Raw genomic sequence first — 19,489 nt, 5'->3', positions numbered from 1 at the left:
AGCTATGAAGTGCTAGTAAGCACATGCCTAACTTCCAGGAAATGAGCAGTCCTTGCAGAAGTGAAGCCCTAAAAGATTTAACAAAACTATCTGATTTGCTTATTATATATGGAGTCTTACCACAAGAGTTGATTGCTTCTTAAAAGATTACTTGGGATTTTTAGCAAGGTTGACCCACAAGGCATACTTCCTGACAAATAAAACATGTGCATGTGACAGACTTAATGTATGTTAATTTTTGACACTTCAAAATGTTGACCTTCACATTCAACAGCAGCTCTGCCTAGGGATTGCTAGCACTGATATTCTTCAGTGTGTGAAGGCTAAACACTGACATCATTATTATTATTTAACTTCATGCAGTATTTCTAAAACTGTCAAAGCAGCTTACTTAAAAATAGCTTTGTGAACTAGCAAAGTCACAATGCTGAGAAGTGGTACTGAAGGCAGTCGTCTTTATTTTCCCCTTCTGAGTAGGATAAACAAAACAGACCGTGCAACTTTACACACTTGTGCCATTTTACACACCTTCGTTTGGGTTCCATTTGAGCAGTTCAATCACATCCCAACCCAACGATACACATCGCCAAAAAGAGGAGCTGAAAACAGTTGTGCTATTCTGTTTTTTCTTCTTGTTTTGTTTTCATAAAAAATTCTGGCTTATTCACACACCTGTAAGCCAACAGCTGGGGAAGAATTCCATACATTATGTTCAATACCAGAAAAAACTGTTTTGCTTCTTCAGGGACTCTGTAGATGTAAGGAGTTCGAGCATGAAGAGAAGCACCAATATGGGAAAATTGAGCCTGTGGTGTGTATACAATGTATATGTTAAAAAAAAGGTTAACTTGATAAATATTTTGGAAAGACAGCATAATCTGCATGCAAGTATGCATCTCCAGTGACATGTTCCAAGCCAGCCCTTTTATTCCAGAATATCCATCATACTTTTTTAACAGGGGTACAAAAATACAGTCTAAACTAATATCATTAATATCTTGGTATTAGAGGCATAAGAGGAAGTGTCAGTACCATGGTTTATCGTATGCACATAGTGCCACTGAACTTTACATCAGGCAGAGGATTTCACCCTTGGCTTATGGGTGGTTATTCCTGTAACAGGGTCCAGGACCCCTTCCCAGTGTGCAGCTCCGGAGATATCCACACTCCTGAGCCCCAGCCCAGCGGGGGGGGCAGGATCCACACCCACCTCCCCAGGGATCTTGTGTTTGGCATCAAGGGGAAGCAGACACACTCATGCTGAATAAAGTTTGAAAATAACACCTTGGACGCTATGGTAGGGGTTTATTTGTTTGGATTTTTCTGTCACCTTAAACCCAGCCTTTCAGATTCTGAGCCCAGAACTCCTGATGATTTCGGAAAACATCTGCAACATTTGGCTTTTGGGATGTGGGTGGGTCTGAAGTGTAGGTTAAGTTTCCAGTGAAGGTTATATGCAAAGGCAAGTTTGCTGGGCTGAAGCATATTTTTAGCGTAAACAAACATTTAAAGATAGAAGCATCAGGACAGTGACTGTCTTTTGTCTCCATCTGTTACCTGCTATTTCAAGCCACAGCTCATTCACATTAACTATTGTGTGTCCATTTTTGTTTCCTTTTTTTATTATTTTTTTTTTATTTAGTTAGCAGAACAGAAGCTCTGAGAAGATAAGCATAAATTTGCTCTTAGGCAGAGCAAGAGAAAAGGACATCAGGATTTCAGTAACACACAGAAGTACAGTATGGCCAAATCACCTCCTCTGCTCTGGCTTCAGCAGGAGCTATTTTGGACTCCCAAAGAACACAGGTCTGTTCACAGTTAGCAAAGTAGAAAGTGACATACAGTGCAGCTGTGATAATACACACCCCTCTAGCAAAAGGGTAGGCTGAGACCATAAATGAAAACAGAAAAGGAAATTGGTTTTCAGGTGGTTCTAACCACCTCCACTTAACACAGAGAGCTGATCTAGCAAACCTGAGTCAGAAAATGGAGTAATCAAAGAAATCAAATACAAACATACTTCAGCTGAGTGCCATTTAGCATGTTTCTGTAAATAGCTATTACACAGTTAACAGATGTTCAGGGGTATGCTATCAGCAGCCTTTTTATACCAGCCCCATAATTCAGCCTGTCTCTTGCAGCCTGCTTGTTCTCACCTGTCTCAGTCAAGAGCTGCTTTTGTTACCTGGTGGTCTTGCTCAGCTCCCTGACACCTTGCCTTGCCTGGGAGCCATCTCAGCCTGGGCAGCCAGAGCAGCAGTGCTCAGCAGCAAAGTTCTCTTGTCCTATGAGGCAGCAGCTTCCCAAGCAGCTAGATACCAGCAGGCTTCAGGTAGGAGGTTTGGGGTTTCTGATTTTACCTAGAGACTAGCAGCTTCATGGAATCTTAGAGCCTTTCCTGAGTTGGATGAGATGCTAAGCTGTGTACTTCTTTGTGGAGGACTGTAAGGTCTGCTTGCCTCCAAGAGTGGTCAGCCATGCATCATAGAAAGTTGATGGTAAATTCATAGTAAGCTTGTAGTAAGCCTTGTCAGAAAGAGCTGTAAAGGGGCTGCTTCTGAGAGGTCCAGAATTCCCACAGCCTCCTGGATGCCTTTAAGCATCTAAGCCTTATTTGTGGTCTTGTCTCTTATAAGAGTTGTGGCACATTAGTGAGCTTTGAGCATTATGAAAAGAAAAAGCAGAAGCATTTTGTTCTGTTTGTAGCCCATGAAGATTTGTATAAGCTAATTAGCACCATATCATGAAGCTACTGTTTATTAGACTTGTTTTTTCAATGTAACACATTGCCTTTTCCTTTCATTACTAGAGAGGATATTTAGGTCTGTTAAAGTAATTTTTTTTTAATCTGATTTGCCTCTGTGGAAAGTGTGTTGTCCTTAATCTCATGTGTTTCCTCTCCATAACTGTACTCTGGTTCTGCTTTTCAACACCCCCCTCTTTCTCTCCCCTGCTTGGAGCAGTGTCTGTCTCTTAAAAGCAGATCTCTCTCACACGCAGCCCAGTCCTGCTCTTCTTTCAAGTACCAAGCAGTTTTGCACCAAATCCATCATTTTAAGCAGTAAGGCAAGAGCTGTTGGCTGCAGCAGAGCCCTGTGCCTGCTGTGAGTGAGAGCAGCCCTGAGGCTGCTGTGTTATCTCACTGGGATCAGATCTTCTTGACAAATAAGCCATCCTTTGGTGCTTTCTGATACTGAATCCTCTTGAAGTGGAGAATTTTGAGGATCAAGCCCCTAAACCTTGGCTGAGAAATCAACCAACTGTGATGCTGCAGCTGTACTTATCAGTTTGCCTTATCCATTTAATAGATAGTCTTGGTTAACCTTGAAGCCTTGGCCAGTCTGCTGGTCAGGCTGTCCCACAGCAATTGGAAGCTGCCTGTGCTGGACATGGCACTGCTCAGCTTGACAACTGCCATTTGCACATGTCTGTGACTCACTAGGCTTCTTGTCTGTATGAAATAGTCTAGCTTTGGGTTTTCTTTACAGTATTCTTTTGCCTGTAGCCCAATCATAGGGAATACTTCAAGTATGTCTTACCCTGCAGTTAAGAAAGCCCTCCAGCTAGGGACAGAAGGGTCTGGGAAAAGGTTGGGAGTCCTTCCTCACTCTGTGCCTTCTCTCTAAAACTGACTAAAATCAGGCAAAGACTGTAACTTATTTCAAAGGGGTTTGGACCAGGTCTTACAAGCCTAAGGAAAGACATCAAAGAGACTGGGGAAAGAGTAACCTAGAAAAATGTGTTCCTTAGGTTTAGGTTCTCTTGAAGGCAAGAGGCTCTGCAGAAATGAGCCACCAAAAGCTGTAGGATTAAGGAAAACACATGGAGGAGTAGAGAAAAACTTTTTACATTTGAGAGAACAGGGAAGTGGGATACAGAGCTGGTGAGACAGTGGTTTTGTTTTGGATAGCAGGTCTATAGCTCCTCATCTCATGTGGCTTCTTTGTATAGGGAAGTAGCAGTTTAATCAAATTTAGAGGCTATTTTTTGTATTATCCAAGCTCCTTGTACTTCAGTCATGTGATATTTAAAAGGCTCTTCCTGAAGCTTCAGGAAGTCCAGTAAGGGTCTCAAACTGGTTTTGGAGTCTGTTAGTAACAGAATAATTCAAGCTGAGAACTACCTGTAGTTCTGAAAACAGTAAATATTTCTCTTCCTGTGTGAAAGGCTAGGCACCTCAAGAGGTTCTTAGTTTGGATGCATCACAAGGTGTTTTGAGACTTGCTTTAGTAAAAAATACATACTTCATAATGGCAAAAATAAAATGAATTTAAATCCCCACATTGCCCATCTATAAGAGCAGTGTTCATCCCCAGGGGGCAATCCCCACTGTTTCCATCATTAAATAGTTCCCTTTTTTTTAGGAGCTTTATGTATAACAGAAAGCAAAATGTGTTTCAATAACTAAATATGTTTTAATTATCAGTTAATGTTTTAGCTCAAGGAAAAAGCAAGCAAGTCTGGTAATGTGTTCTGTGCCTCAAAATGACCATAATAAAAAAATAAGTGAGCCTTCCTTTCACTGTCACATGTTTTATCCCAGGTTGCTCACAGTTCACCAAATCAAATGAATTAAATCATGTTCAGTTGTGGGATGATTCAGGTTCATTCTGCAGTGCATGGAAATCAAAACTTAAAAAAACCCCACAAACCACCAACCCAAACTTAAATGTTTCTTGGATCTGGATAAAATGTGGGGTGTGTGCAGCAGCACACAGTTCTCTTCATCAGTTAAGTTTTTGTCAGCCCATGGTTTTTGCTTGTGCCCAGGACAAGCTACAAAGAGTAAGATGGGAAATCTTGAGTGTAAGCTTTGAGTAGCTTTTCTCCTTGTCTAATGTGTAAATCATCATCCTGAAGCCAAACAACAAGGGACAACAGAAGAGCTCTGGGGTTCAGCAAAAATGTTGCCTCTAATCATACAGCTGAAAGGTACAAGGTGCCATTAAAAATAAAGTGCTTGTTATAGGAAACATTTAAAAAAATAAGCAAAACTACACAAAAATACCCAAAAAACAACCAAACAAAAATTGCCTCCAATGTGGGGGCCTGAGCTTCTTGGTAAATTTGCAGGTTTGTGATGGTGCACTCTGACTTCTGGCTTACTTTTCATTGTGCTAAATCATCTCTGAAGGAGCAGTTCCTTTCCTCACGGTCTGGGGAATTCATGAAACCTGAGTAATCTGTCAGTGGAGAGAGGTTCCTGACACTGGCTTGCCTACTTTAGCTAGCTTGTGCTTTTTTTAGATTAGATTTGGGCCAAACACAGTTCTATGATATTTATGATACCTTTGGAGCTTTTAAATCTCTTCATTAATTTATTTGCCAGATTCTGTTTTGACATGATTAGGTGATTAAAGATTCTCTATAAACTGGTGTTTAAGAATTTTTAAAAGAACAAACTTGTCATATTCTCTGTGATAGTTGTTCACAAGTAGAAAATAAGCTGTCACTACCCTTATCCTTAGAGGCAGTTAAGCAGGATTGTAGTTTGTATTCATGATTGTTGTCTCTGGGCTGGGGAACAAAGGGTTGGTCTGTGTTTGTTTAATTGTGGTACCTGAATTACACTTATTTCTCTGCCTGTGTGTTCTCATTGTTGCTGCAGGACTAGGTGCATATTTTCTGCATTGTCTGGATGCTCAGAGCACATTTCATTTCCTACGTAAAGTAGAAATCAACTGTCACTGTCCCATCTGCTCAGTGGTTGTCTGTATATCATGAGAAGTCATTTACTAGTTCCTTTTGAATTTTTGTTTGGCCAGTCTTCTCATAACCATCAGCACCACCTATTAATTACAGTTGTTTTTTTAGGAGAACAGAATGAGTTAAAGTATGATTATTGGTTTGTCATTAGCAACATGAACATGTCTTAGTGTTACTGTGGTTTGTGGCCTGGGAAGTTCCCAGTGTTATATCAAAAATCGTCAACTGATATTGTTCATTTTGTGTGACTAGTTGATACTTTTTTCCATTTATCTTTTTCAAAATGTCTAGTTTGCAAAAATGTATTATGGAAATATGTATTTTACTGTTTTGTTGTCTTTTGGGTTTTTTATATTGTTGACTGTTACAGCTTTAATACAGGCTTCCTTCATGGTCTCAGCTAAGGAGTGCATGGTGCTTAACGAGGTTTAAATGAGTCCAATAAAGAGATTCTGCAGAAGGAGAGAAGTCTACTAAAGCAGGAGTGCACTCATTAGAGACATATAATAGGTTTGATTCTCCACTCCCTTAAAATAGCTTTTTACAGATGTAAAAGGTGATCCAAGTTAGAATGGCATAAAACCTGCACGGGAAGATCAAACCCTAGGCCTCTTATTTATTCCATAGGTCTCTACTTATTAACTTGTAATTCAAGAGTGAACATTTTACAAAGAAATACCTGAGCTAGTCCTCCAGCATGTATAAGGGTTAAATCAGGCATCCAGGAACAACCAGGCACCAGTAGGCCATACAGAGCAACCACATAGTATGGCACAGAGTAGAACATGTATGCCAGCATCTGCATTTTAAACAGAAATATTAGTTGTTTTGGAGTGTGAAGGAGATGCACTTAAAAATTAGCCAGCTGGTGACTGAGGAGCTGACTCTATTAAAAACAACATTCCTGGCAGCAACGATTCCCAGGGTTTTTTGCAACTGTAACTTCTTTGAGAGGAATTTCACACCTGGATGCTGCTGACTGGATCCAGCTATTCAAAGGCCTCCACTAGTCTTGGCAGCTGTCTCTTTGCCCATCCAAATCCACTTTATCCCAAGATATGCCTTCCTCCCCCTTGCCATCTTGAGACCATGCCAAGAAGTATGGCTTGAGCTAACTCAGTGTCACTTTCTCAAGCTCCTTTGCACCTTCAGCTGGGAGGTGTGAGATGCACCCCACCCCACCTCCCCCCTCCCTTTCCCAGAAAGAACAGGTCCAGCAGAGACTTCTGGGTTCTTCTCACTGACTCACTGTGACTCCTTTTGCTGCTTCAGGCCCTGCCCCTGGGCAGCAGCCAGGGTTGCAAAAGAATGGCAACCCTGCAAATACTCCAAAACTAAAGCACAACCTTCCCTCTGCAATGCTTGTGTAAACAGGGTGTGTAAAAATGTCATGTTGCAAGGAGTGTCACTGGTGACAGAAGCATAACATGAGCTTAAGGAATCTAGTCCTACTACACTCTCTGCTCCATTACTCCAGACTGAAAGTCTACTTGGCCCTTCTAAGGAAGGGAAAAGATTATAAAAAGCATGTTATAGGTTCCATGGAGTTCCATTAAAAGAAGCCTCAGTGATTAGGATGCATAACTGGGCAACAGATTTGAATCCAAGTTAGGTTTATGACAACAAAGAGTTGGTAACCTGGAATGTAGAAAAGGAGAGAAATTTAACTTGCCCTGAACAAATACTTCCCTTCTTGATCTTGTCACCTGTGAAACACATGGCTTCCTCTTTGTGCCAGTTTGCAAATCACTTCTTAACACTCTATGCTCCACAGTCAATCAGTGCTTTACCTGAAGCTTAGGATAGGCAGCTGGATCTTTTATATAAGGCTCGTGAAGTTGAATGTACAGCCGGCAGAGTTCAGCAGGGCAATCCAGAGCAATCTAAGAGGAATTTGTAAAACTTCCCATGAGCAAAGAATTGATTCTCAAGTGGGCTAACCTGATACCTGCTCCCAGCCCTAATGATCCACTAGTGGTTTGCAGCACTGCTACCCTGGACTCTTGCTCAAACATCTATTGCAAAGGGGATCCATTTGGTCAGCAATTAAAAAGCTGAAACGCAGGCTCCTCTCAGCTCCTGCTCAGGGGCCTTGTGAGGACTGAAGTCTGACTGCAAGAGTTCAGCCTGGTGGCTGTGCTGCAGTAAAAGTATAATTGCAATTGATTTGCTCTGATAAACAGACTTTGATCCCAGCAAATGAACCTTCCAATGGAAAACTGCTCAAACAGTGGAAACTTCAAGTTAAGCACCCAATTTTAGGCTAGCAAACTACAAGTGAAGTCCAAGAAAAGTTGCATTGTAGCAGTGGAGAGCAGTGCAGAGACACAGATATTACTTAAAATATTTTTTAAAGAGATTAGCAAAGGAGACATTATTGAATTTTCTATTTCAATAGAAAGAACAAAGTTTCCAATAAACATGAAGAGAGATCCAGTTGCAAAAGTAGTTCCTTTTCATAGGAGTCCTTAAAACTACTAAAAAAACCCCACTATCCTGAAATGAGTTGGCAACCTGTCACCAGCTGTCGGTGTCTCTGGCAAGGCATCTTTACTGCCATCATTACAGGACTGATGAGTAAGTTTTATACAACTATAATTTTCATGTGTATTTGTTGTGTGACTTTGAGGGGGAAATGCAAAGATTTGCTGTCATTGGATATTCCTCCCTGTTCTTTTCCAACATCCAAGATGCAGGTCTGAATGGACTACAATGGATTACATTTTATTAGCTTGTTCACAAAATCATGGTTCCTGCAGCTTCCACAGGGATGGTCAGTTGATCTCTGTAGGTGTAAAGAGTTCCTTTGTGGTAAAGGAAATCTATAAGGAAATGACCACACTCCCAATATCAACAAAAAAGTTTCTCTGAGAAATGAAGTGGAATTGCAGAACCAAGGTACATGTTGAAGCATGAGGTTAACATTTCCCACAGAGAAATCACAGGTAAAACAGTTGATCAACCTGCATCAGTGGTGCTCTGAAGTAGCAAGATCTATAAGAAATAAAGCAGTCTGAGAGAAGTTGAGAAAAAAAATATTTTTGAGGGAAGTTTTCAGAGAAACAGCAGAAGATGGCAGAGTAATGTGAGCAGCAGAACTACAGAAGGACAATCTGTGCCAGGTAGATAAAATACTGTTTGGGTACATATCACCTATTATTTGAATTATTCTAGACAGGATCAGATCTACAAACCAAGCAAGCAGGGAGTTGTCTAAATGTTTGAGCTCAGTTCACTGAAATATACACAACTTCCCTTCTGCTTAAGCCAGAAAATGCTGTAGAGCTCACAAAGATTTACTGTCTACTGGATTTATCCCCAAGTGTTTTCAGTACTGATTCATTCCCCCAAATTTAAATTCAATCAACTATACTTAAAAAGCAAGACTTTTTTTTTTTAATCAACTCTTAAGTAGAAACAACATGTATTATTCAGGTAATGTGGATAAACTGTTTTTTTCAGGTGGAAAGGTTCTTCTCTATCTCATGTAGTGTAAATTAACTTGGTTTCCTATATAATTTTGAGTCTGTTTAGAAAAACAAATACAAACTTGATTTAGTTGGTTTGTCTCCATGTTCTTGGACATAAATGGAGCACTTGACAATGAAGACAGTTTTAGGTCATGTTGATCTGCACTTGGGATGCTACTTATCTTGTGATTGTGCACCTACTTTTTTATGAAAAACATACACAGGGCAAAATGGAGAGGCAAACCACTATTAATTATCATAAATAATCAAACTGGTCTTTATATATCTAAGGCCCATTCCAACCCTGAAAGTCACAGGATTTCTCTTTACCAAAACATGTATACTTTTTCACACAGATACAATTATTTCAGATTTAAAACTATGAATATTAGAGGCCATAATATTAAAATATCTTCAACTTACCATGCCCCTAAATATGCAAAACCCTGTTGCTAGGATGAGGTATGCAGCTAACATTAAATCTATTGGTCGTCTTAAGAGTCCTTTCTTCTGGACTTCCTGAACCACCTGCAACAGAGTGTGTTTGGTAAGTACATCCTGTTCCACATGACATGTATTCACTCTAGATCAGTCACTACAAGTGAAGTGGTGAAACATTGATAGGAGCAGTTAGTTCTCAGTTACATTACCCTATTTATCCACTGCTTTCAGAAACAGGAAGATGTCCACATCTAAAAAGGTGAGTTTGGAATTACAGGATGCAGTGAGGAAAATTAATCTGAATAAACACTAGAAATGGATGTATCCAATTAAAGCCATTTCAATACACATTAGTTTACTTTCAATGCAACTTTCAAATGAAACAATCACTATGAAACCACATAAGGCTTTAAAGCAGCTTAACTAACTTCTTCAAACTTGTCTTTTGCTAACTGTAATTCCTTTTCCTCCATGTCCTCATGTAGCTTTGGGAACAGGTTTGTCTCAAACATTTGAAGTGTGGGCAGATGCAAGGGGTTCACACCCTAGGGCAGCAAAGGCCACGTAGATACCTGATGTGGAAGATGACTTGGAGGAGCCAAAGTCATCTCTTTTCCTACATGGTTAAACTTGTAAGACCCATAGAAATATTCTGAGGTACAGCTTTGGTACTGTGTAGTCACAGACCAAATGATAAGCACATCAACTTTCTGCAGTTCAGAGGGAAAGCTTCCCCATTTATGTGTTACTCATTTCCTCTTCCTTTTTATTAGCTGTGTTGGCATGCAGACAGTGAAAGGAAAATCTGATTTCCTTCCTGTTATACACTTGTGGAATTGTCTCCAAAGCACCAAACAATAATTAGGATGTAGAGGCACAGTTAAAAGCACTCAGGATTCAAATAGTCACAATGAAGTTATTGAAAAGGAGAACTGATCTTGCCAGCACAATTCCTGAGTAGGAACTGCAAAATCTGAACTCTGGTTTAACAAATAACTATTTTAAAAGCATAGGCCATCCCTTTCATAAAACTGATCATTGTTTTCCTTGTAAAGGATCTTTTTCAGAAAAAGTTACACCTTTCTGTTTCAAACATAAATACCAGGTCTGTTTTGGCAGTATGGTGTCACCTCACAGTATTTCAAGTACTATTGTAGGAATTTTTATAATATTACCAGGAAATAATACCTATATTCTAGTATTTGTTCTTGTTAAAGACAAAGGCCTGTCATGGCTGCTGAGTTGCAAGTCATTTTCAGATGTAGACTACCTACAGGAAAAAGAAAGTTTGAAGGTTGAAATTTTTCCTTCCCACTTTTAAATATGGAGCTTACATATTTGTGTATCACTTCTCCTTTCAAAAGGTATATTAAATGTGTGAATATTTACTGTGATCATAAAGCTACTATGGAACTTTGCACTGGGGGGTTTTGGAGACAAAGCCAGTACTAATGGAAACTGCCTTTGGTGCCGTATGAACTTGTGAAACTGCCAATGTACAGAAAACTTGCAGCTTTTTTCTCTGTGCATACGTTTATGCAAACAAAATTAAAAGGAGAAGCTTAAAAAAAGCAGAAGCAAGAATTTGAAAGACAGTATGTGCTTTGCTGACAGACCTCAGCTACACAGTGATGTTGACTTAGCCTTGTTTTAACACAACACATGCTAAAATGAATTATGTGATAAGTGACTGGCTGAGTAGAGAGGAGTTGCCACAGGTTTCCCCTTTGTTGCAAATAACATTGGACTCTGCACAGATCTTGCCAACCCTGCTGTTTCTTTTGTGTAGCAAGGAAGTGTGTAGACATACTTTGTATTTCCCTCACTTCAGGAAAAAGCCATTTTCCATAACTTCTGAGAGGCTTTTTATGTGATCAGTTTCAAGGAATCGGAATAATCTTGGGTGCTTGTACTGTCCATAGAAGTCAATCCCTTCAGAATTCATTGTAAATCTGAACTGGTGTATTAATTTATTCTAAATTACATTAAACTTTTCTGAGCTGATATACTTGTAGATAAATCTGCTGGGCTTTGTAAATCATAGAATGTCTTGGGTTGGAAGGGACCTACCTCTACAGGTCATCTAGTCCAACCCCCCTACAATAAGCAGGGACATCTCTCACTAGAACAGATTGCTCAGAGCCCCATCAAGCCTGACCTTGAAAGTCTCCAGGGATGGGGCCTCTGTATGTCATACAATACTTCATTTATGTCTGAGAGAGTTGTATAAAAAATAAGAATATTCCATGAGGAGTCATGATAAGAATTAAAGACCTCTTAAGATACACAGGTATTGAAGCCAGGTATTGAACCTGTGAAGATAAAATATTACTTGGAAATTACTTAGGAAAGGTAGGAGGCTCCAGTTAAATGAATCAAGGCTTTTTCTATGACCTTCTGAGCAAGGAAGCTTAGGTTTACAATAAAGGATTCACTAAAGTGCAATGTTAAATTTTCAGACCTCCAGCTTTTTATGCACTCTCTTTTTGAAATAAAATTTAAATAAGTTTCTCTTGACTATATCCTGAAGTAAAATATCAAACCTAGGTAGGCAGTTCAGCTCCTGATAAGCACAGGAGTCTTGGGCTGCTTATTTGCTGAAATACAGCCATTGTGTTAATAGCACTTTCTGTAGTGTTCTCAGTACTAGGAAAACAAATGGAAACCATCATCCATGCAAAGGATGTTCTCACTAATATATGCAGCAAAAGTAGCCATCACTACCTTTAACTACACTTCTCTATCCTGATGACTCTAAAGAACAGGTTTCTGGCCAGAATTACCGATGCCTCAGCTCAGACTCCTCTGGGCTGGGAGAAGTGGTTTCCTGTGTGACTATGCAGGAGGGCAGAAGATGGTTTGGCACCTGAAGTCCCAGTTTGCCTTTCACAGGGATTTGCCCTAAAAATGCTGATTCTAGAAAGGCTTTTCAAACTTCAGGAGATATGAACACCTGTCTATACCTCTCTTGCCTACTGAAGAATCCTGGATGGGTGGCTGAATGTTATGTCATACATTTCTGGGAAAACCTGTATGCATCACCTGCTGTTACTCTATGCCATAGGCTGTGCTGCTTGTACCCTCACTGCCTGTTACCTGTGGAACAGGAACAAACCCCCTCATCTATGTCTTTTTCCAGTTATAGAATGAGCCTGACTGAGATTCAGGAGCTCTTGTGATGCAAAAATACTAATTGATTCTATTACTTACAGCTGGTATGGCTTGCTTATAGCTACAAAGAGCTAAAGCCCTGTGCTTTGTACTGCAGGTATTGTTTTTTAATATAAAACTGCATAAACTATTACTGCATTTTTTGATTGCTCAGTTAATTTTAAAAGAGTCCAACTATTACTTTCAAAGGGAAAGGTCTAAGGAGTTTTAGGTAAACATTTTTACAGATTTCTTAAGTAAAAACCATGTAAACTATTTTCGTAAAAATGTACAATATCTTACCTGTAAAATCTAATATTGCAGAATGCACATACGAAAAATCAAATTGCATGGAATCTGTAAGTCAGCTGCAGAAAAATACTTTCTTGCAGAGCTTCTGTAAGGATTTTGTGGTGCTTTATGAAGCTGGTATATGTCAGTATTTCATCAGCTAAGAAACTGAAACAGTCAGAAACTGAATAGACTAAGGCTAGTAATACAGCTACATCCAGAAATGAGTTTTTTACTCTATACATGAGATTCTTTTGCTTTTTCTCTATCCCACCATAATGAAATGGTTCTGAAGTATAGATATTTTTAGAGTGTCTACACAGCCCAGCAGCAATTGTCGTAACAGTGAACAGTTACAGTACATTCCTTGCTCACCAAGGGACCTATACAACTCTGAGGAAAGAGCAGCACGTTTCAGTTTCCCTCACAGGAGCCAGCACTGACATCCAATAATATTACCTTGACTGGAGCATCATGAGTCACTGAAGGTTGATTATAAATCCGGAACCCAGCCCACACAGGAAGGCAAATATATGGTATACTTAAGAAAAAAGCTGGACACACTTTTGTTCCGTATTTCCCTGTTGAAAAATAATTAAGATGTATGAAAACTTGTGAACTGTGTTGCAGATGAGTTAACCTGTAAAACATCATACCTGAAGCAGCCATGGTCATGTAAACAAAGCATTAGAAATTGTTGTTAAAGCAACACAAAAATATTGTTGAAAATCATGTGCTCGGTGGGGGTAGAGTCACAGGTGACAGATCCCATCAGACAGGAAGCAGTTTTGGAAATAAGAGGGACAGGAAATCACCTCTGTCACTCTGCAGTAGGTAATCCTAGAGGATGAGACAGCTTTGAAATCTCTTAATGGAGCCCGCTTCAAATAGAGACATCATTCTTTTAAAAAATGGAAATAAAAAGCATGTATCCATTTTTTAGATGTGATACAGCATTTGTTTTCTAAAGTCCTGATTCCTCTTACAGGCCTGTACTAGTATTTGAGGGGAAAAAAAACAGCCTAATGCTGAGTTCAGAAAATGTTAGTAATATAAATTATGTCCTTACCCACAATGTTTCCAGGCATAAAGACAATGATGCTCATTATAATGGAACCTAGCCAGTAGAGGCCAATGGTTCTATAGCTTTGTCTGTTTAAAAAAGAAAAGAAGACAATTTTGGCACCATCCCTAAAAATCCCCTACCCCGAGTTACCCTCAAATATCATACTGGTTGCCATGGTTGTATCTTAGTAAGTAAAGGTTTTAAGTCTGCACCATGAGAGGGTTATGGAGAAGCCCTACACTCATGTTTAAGAAGGTTACCACATGAACAGTAGAGCATTTGTGCATACTTAATTATTTGCCATTGTTCCACCCACCTGAAGGCTGACTGCATGATTTTGCACATCACAGATGGTACAAGACTATCAAATAATTTCATTCTGATAGTGCTGCTGTTACCAGTGAGTACATCAGCCTCTGGAATGTAAGTACTTATTTCCCAAACTCTTTATTCAAAAGCAAGAAACATAAGAACCCCCAGAAAGAACCATTTTCTCTTAAGCTGCATAATACTCTCTGAAACAGATGAGAGAACATCACCATGCTAAGCAATGCATTATTCCTATTATAAGTTATTTAAAAAGAAAAAAAAGGGTTCTGAACACATGGTTTCAGTGTGCATCCTCTTTAAGCTTTCCTTTTAACTAACACAAAGCATTCAGAGGGGCTATGCTCTCTGCTGCACAACTCAGTGGATTTCCTGGTCTATTCAGCTGAAAGTAAAGGGTAACTTGGTCAGGTTTCAATTCCTGAAAGTAAATTAAATTTTGATATTGTTGCTTTGGCCTAAGACATGAAACAGTCCTGAAAGAAAAATCTAAATACTGCAGAGAAAAGAAAGCCCCTTGTAGGCTACCTGAGAATGCAAGTAAACAGTACACAAATTAAAATTACTTACTCCCATGCAATAGCTGCCACCATCAACAGGTACATCAGGTAATGAACAGAGCCATCCCAGTAGCAGATCACGTGGCCATAGGCAGTGTTCAGATAGGGCTCTCCCTGGGGAACATTTGTTTTAAAAGAGATACAGTGATTAGAGGAAGAATAACAGGAAACTACTTCAGAAAAGTAACTTTCAATCCTGGGGTACAGGTTTTGATTGACGAGTTTCTGAGCACAAACCTGATTTAGGTAGGATCAGGTATAATTAAATCAGTTATACAGTTGCAAATAGGGTGCAAGAAGGAAGGGAAAACTCCTCTGTAAGGCTGCCAGTACTGTTCTGCTAGATTATGGCAATACTGCTTGTCCATATTTTAGTGATAAAAGGCTATAAAATAGATACATTTAACATGGAACAAAGAAAGATCTTTTTAGCAACCTAGGGATCTGCAACAGCACTGAATATATTGATGACAAGGCATAACCTTGTAAGGTCCAACACATTTCATGCTGAAGTTCATGGAATCTTTTCAGTGACTTCAATGACTTTCATACAAAGCTCTTACTGAGCTATTTTTGGGGGATGTTGATGTTCAGCAGCCAACAGATTCCGCTGACAAGGTATCTCACATCAGCATTTTTTTAACTCTGCTTTAATTTCTTTTAGTAAAGTGATTAGGTAAAGAATAAAGAATCAATTTTGTTTCCTTCTTGGTAACACACGTGGGTACCTCAGTACTCATCCACTCTTGAGGGCTGAGTATCTGTGGCTTCCTGCAAACCAGTACAGCCCTTCCAGTTCCCACAGGAGTTAACACAACAGCATTACTTCAGCTAAATGAAACAACCTTGGAACTTGAGAGCTATGCTGGTTTTTTCCAAGTGAATCAGTGATTTCAAGTCCATGAAGGTTTTGTCCACAACAACAATGAAACGGGTCAGTGACCAAATTCAAGATGATCCTCTTAAATGTATTAGTGGCTGTTTTTTCTGCAACCAATACTATAACAAGCTATTTATAGAAAATACTTTGTTTACATTTGTGAGACAAACAATGATTTACCTCTCTCAAGTAATGAGTCATGAATCCATCAATAATTCCATCTTGTTCCAGTCCAATTATTAGATTCACTACACTGGTGAAGGCAAATACAGCATAAACTGTAGTAACATAAAGGGGAAAAAATAATATATTAATAAAAACTTGGAATCATGCAGTGACTTCACAGTCCAATAAACTCAGGCAGAGATCTATAGAACAAGATGCATCTCCTTTGAGGTTGCACAGCTCAATATTTTTTAATTCAGCAAAATTCTTCAGGTGCTTTACTTAGGACTGTGAATTTCTGTAGAGCTGTAGAGACATCCTCCATGGAAAGGCCACGTCTGCAGAAAGGCCTGTATGGTCTTTCAAAAATATTGGTCATGCAAAGCAGGCAACCTTGACTGTAGTCATCTCTTAGTAAGAAGAGAGGGACAGTGGCTTGAACTGTCTCATGTATTACCAATGTGAGTTAACATAGAAGCCTAAAAAAAATGGGAGAATTAAGGAATTCAGTCACTGGGAGATCCAAGCCCTGGAGGCCACTGATCCAAGAGATCCAGAAATTCTACCTGAGTCCACTCAGAATGAGATACATGAGAGGTCTACTGTGGTGCCTGCTCCAAGGTTCTTAACAGGGCAGGTATGACTGTTTCAAACACTTTCATGGCCCAGCTCAAGTGTTACTCTTTTCAGGTAGGAGGTCTGGCTTGTCCCTAAGCTGAAAAGAACAAAATGGTTCAAAAGAAGCATTATTTCTCCTCCTTTTTTCCCAGTCTGTCTTTCTTGGCTCCTTACCACCTCACCAGACTGGGTTCTGAAACCATGCCTTAAATGTTCAATCTGAAATAATCAACTTATCATTTATATAAATTACCACTTTCTGAATTTAGCTTAATTGTTACCAAGACATACCATAAAACAGCGGGTCTTTGGGTGGTTTTCTTTTGACAAGAGCACGAGCCAACAGGCCAATAAAAACCAGAACCAGCAATCCAGCTGCAACGATTACCCAGGAACTGTAACAGCATGAAAAAAAAAAAATTTAAAAGAGAGGCAGAATTTTGCTTTTTTTTTTTTTTAGCTATCTTCAAATGCACATACTCTTAAAGAAATTTTTAATACTTTAAAAGGCTGTTTTTAAAGTCCATTGCATAGTCTTCCATAGTATTCTTTTTACAGTTTTGCAGAATTTATGTGCCTTCTCACATGTGATCATCTATAAAAAGAAAATACAAAAATAGCTAGATAAACAAGATACCCAGGAGTCTAGATTTGTCTGACTAAAATCAGTTTTCATACTGTTTTTTGCAAAAATAAACAAAAATGATGGAAAACTTAAAGGCCAACAAGAGGTGAAAGTCACCAACACAGAGATTTCAAGGTCAAAAAGAATCCTTAGGGACATTTAGTCTTACCTCAGCAATAAATCATCTACTCAGGAAATTACATATTCACAAATAAAACACACCAGTCCCATGGAATAGGAGTAGCAGTGTGGAGCACCTATGATGGTTATGGGTTTAATTTCCAATTTTGGAAGTGTTACTGATGGTCTTTCTGGCCCTATAAGACAGGATGGCTCGGGGAGCTTAGTAATCAAGGCAGGTGGGCTTGGCAGAAAAGACCTCTGAAGGTGGGGCCTATAATGTTCATGCATGTAAAGTGGTGGTGGAGGAAAGAACAAAGTAAACTTGTCTCCTTTCCCAAGAAAACATGAGTTCAGAAAGTCAGTTTGGAATCGGTTTAGATTTTAAGTGTGTAACTTGTATTTAGCTCTTTTAAAGACAGACTCTTCTCAAGTCTTCACTTCTGTGCTTGTACTAAGTGGGGGAGAGGAAAGGAGGGGAAGGTTAGGTAAAGTCCAAAAGCATAAGCTAAAAATATTTGGCATATGATTTTATACATTGTACACTGTGTATCAATAGAACAAACTGTGTACCAACAAATAATACAGACTGTCACAATTTCAGCCTTAGCGAAACTTAAAATTATTGAGAAAAACTTGCAAGATCAAGTATTTCAGAGTATATATACACATCCTTTCCGAGGCAGGATAAGCAGTACTAGCTTGCTGATTTATCTTATGGTTTGGATCTTCTCCTAGTCTGCTTTCCCAGTGATGAATCTCTTCATACCATTACAGCTGTAAATATTGCAGTGACTTTTCACTGCGGTCTATCAATTTGAAATAAATATTGGCAATGAATCAAGTAAGTCAGCCTGTGTTACTTGGCATTTCTCTAGCAGTGAGAAACCAAAAATCGAGTTACTGGCCAGAAGGAGGAAAATGAGGAAGGTAGAGATGTAGCAAAGCCTTCAAAACATGCAACAAGTATTTGTGCGGTAAAGTTGCAAAACACCCCAGGCTGTGAGATTACAAAATACCACACGGACTTTGAAGTACACCGGCTTTGCCACGAGAAAAGACCTTTCTTTCCTGGACGATCCTGTTTATCCTGGGATCCTGCTTTTTGGCAGAGCGAGGGCACATTGACATTTTCAGTTAAAACTCCCATGTCTTAAAGGGAGCCTGAAGCTGAGGAGCTTTCGGCGGCTGGTGAGCGCTTCGTTTTTAAATAGAAGTGGATTTGGTTTGCGAAGGCCGAATGTGCCCGGAGCCCGCCGGGTGTGCCCGGACCCGCTGTGTGTGCCTGGAGCCGTCGGGTGTGCCCGGACCCGCTGTGTGTGCCCGGAGCCGCCGGGTGTGCCCGGAGCCCGCTGTGTGTGCCCGGACCCGCTGTGTGTGCCCGGAGCCGCCGGGTGTGCCTGGAGCCGCCGGGTGTGCCCGGAGCCGCCGGGTGTGCCCGGAGCCCGCTGTGTGTGCCCGGAGCCGCCGGGTGTGCCCGGAGCCGCGGGCCGGTGCCGCCAGCGGGAGGGCGCAGCCGCCGCGGCCGGGCGGCACCTTCGGGGCCGCTCTGCTCTTTCGGGTTCCCGGCCCGAGCGGGAGCGGCGGTGCCCTGAGCTCCGGGGACGCCGGGAGACAGTTCAGGTGATGCGACGCTGGCAGTTCTCGGGGTCCTGGGGTGAGCTGGGCTCCCAGGAGTCCCGCTCCTGCCTCCCCGGCTGCATCCCGGCGCGGCTCCCGGCAGAGGACGCGGGCAGGAGCCGCTCCGCGCCCTCCGCTGCCCCGCTCCGCCTCCCGTCCCGCTCAGCCCCGGGGCCGCTGCCCGCTGCCCTCCCCGCGGGGCGGGAGCCGCCCGGCCTCGCCGCCTCACCTGCCGACGGCCGCCAGGCAGTTGAAGAGGTACGTGACGGGGATGGCGGTGAGGGAGAGCACGAAGACGCCGGTGGCCGCCGAGGCGCTCATCCCCGCGGCGGGGAGGCGGCAGCGCCCGCAGCGCCCTCCGCGCCCGGCCCGAGGCACCGCCTCGGCCCCCCCGGCCCGCCGGGAGGCCCCGCCGGCCGCTCCCGCCCCTTCCCGCCGCCCCTTCCCGCC

General features: G+C 41.1%; 1 protein-coding gene across 2 annotated transcripts; it reads right to left on the bottom strand.

Annotated features, from left to right (window-relative positions):
• Positions 1 to 438: 438 nt before the first annotated feature.
• Positions 439 to 19,489, bottom strand: TM6SF1 (transmembrane 6 superfamily member 1). Of its 2 annotated transcripts, XM_051628104.1 has the most exons (10): positions 19,269 to 19,489; positions 16,966 to 17,069; positions 16,072 to 16,169; positions 15,022 to 15,125; positions 14,128 to 14,210; positions 13,518 to 13,639; positions 9,600 to 9,704; positions 7,497 to 7,589; positions 6,386 to 6,505; positions 439 to 806 (listed from the first exon to the last, which is right to left on the bottom strand). In XM_051628104.1, exons 1-10 carry the CDS (start codon positions 19,358 to 19,360, stop codon positions 615 to 617), a joined length of 1,113 nt encoding a protein of 370 aa, XP_051484064.1. In that variant the 5' UTR covers positions 19,361 to 19,489; the 3' UTR covers positions 439 to 614. The 2 variants fall into 2 exon arrangements, with proteins under 2 accessions (XP_051484064.1, XP_051484065.1); XM_051628105.1 differs by lacking the exons at positions 439 to 806; positions 7,497 to 7,589; positions 9,600 to 9,704; positions 13,518 to 13,639 and having other exon boundaries at positions 6,420 to 6,505; positions 19,269 to 19,442.

This window comes from Apus apus, chromosome 10, assembly GCF_020740795.1.
Source record: "Apus apus isolate bApuApu2 chromosome 10, bApuApu2.pri.cur, whole genome shotgun sequence".
NCBI classification, from domain to species: domain Eukaryota; kingdom Metazoa; phylum Chordata; class Aves; order Apodiformes; family Apodidae; genus Apus; species Apus apus.
The sequence above is the reverse complement of the archived record's forward strand: the minus strand, read 5'-3'. Positions and strand labels throughout refer to the sequence as shown.

What these genes read in the sequence shown, in the direction of transcription:
- TM6SF1 (XM_051628104.1), bottom strand. Translation starts at nt 19,360, where the DNA reads ATGAGCGCCTCGGCGGCCACCGGCGTCTTCGTGCTCTCCCTCACCGCC. An exon ending in CAAAGACCCGCTGTTTTATG is followed by an intron (nt 16,170 to 16,965) that starts GTATGTCTTGGT and finishes ATGTTACTACAG; the next exon opens with TTTATGCTGTATTTGCCTTC. An exon ending in TTTGCATATTTAGGGGCATG is followed by an intron (nt 7,590 to 9,599) that starts GTAAGTTGAAGA and finishes AATTCCTCTTAG; the next exon opens with ATTGCTCTGGATTGCCCTGC.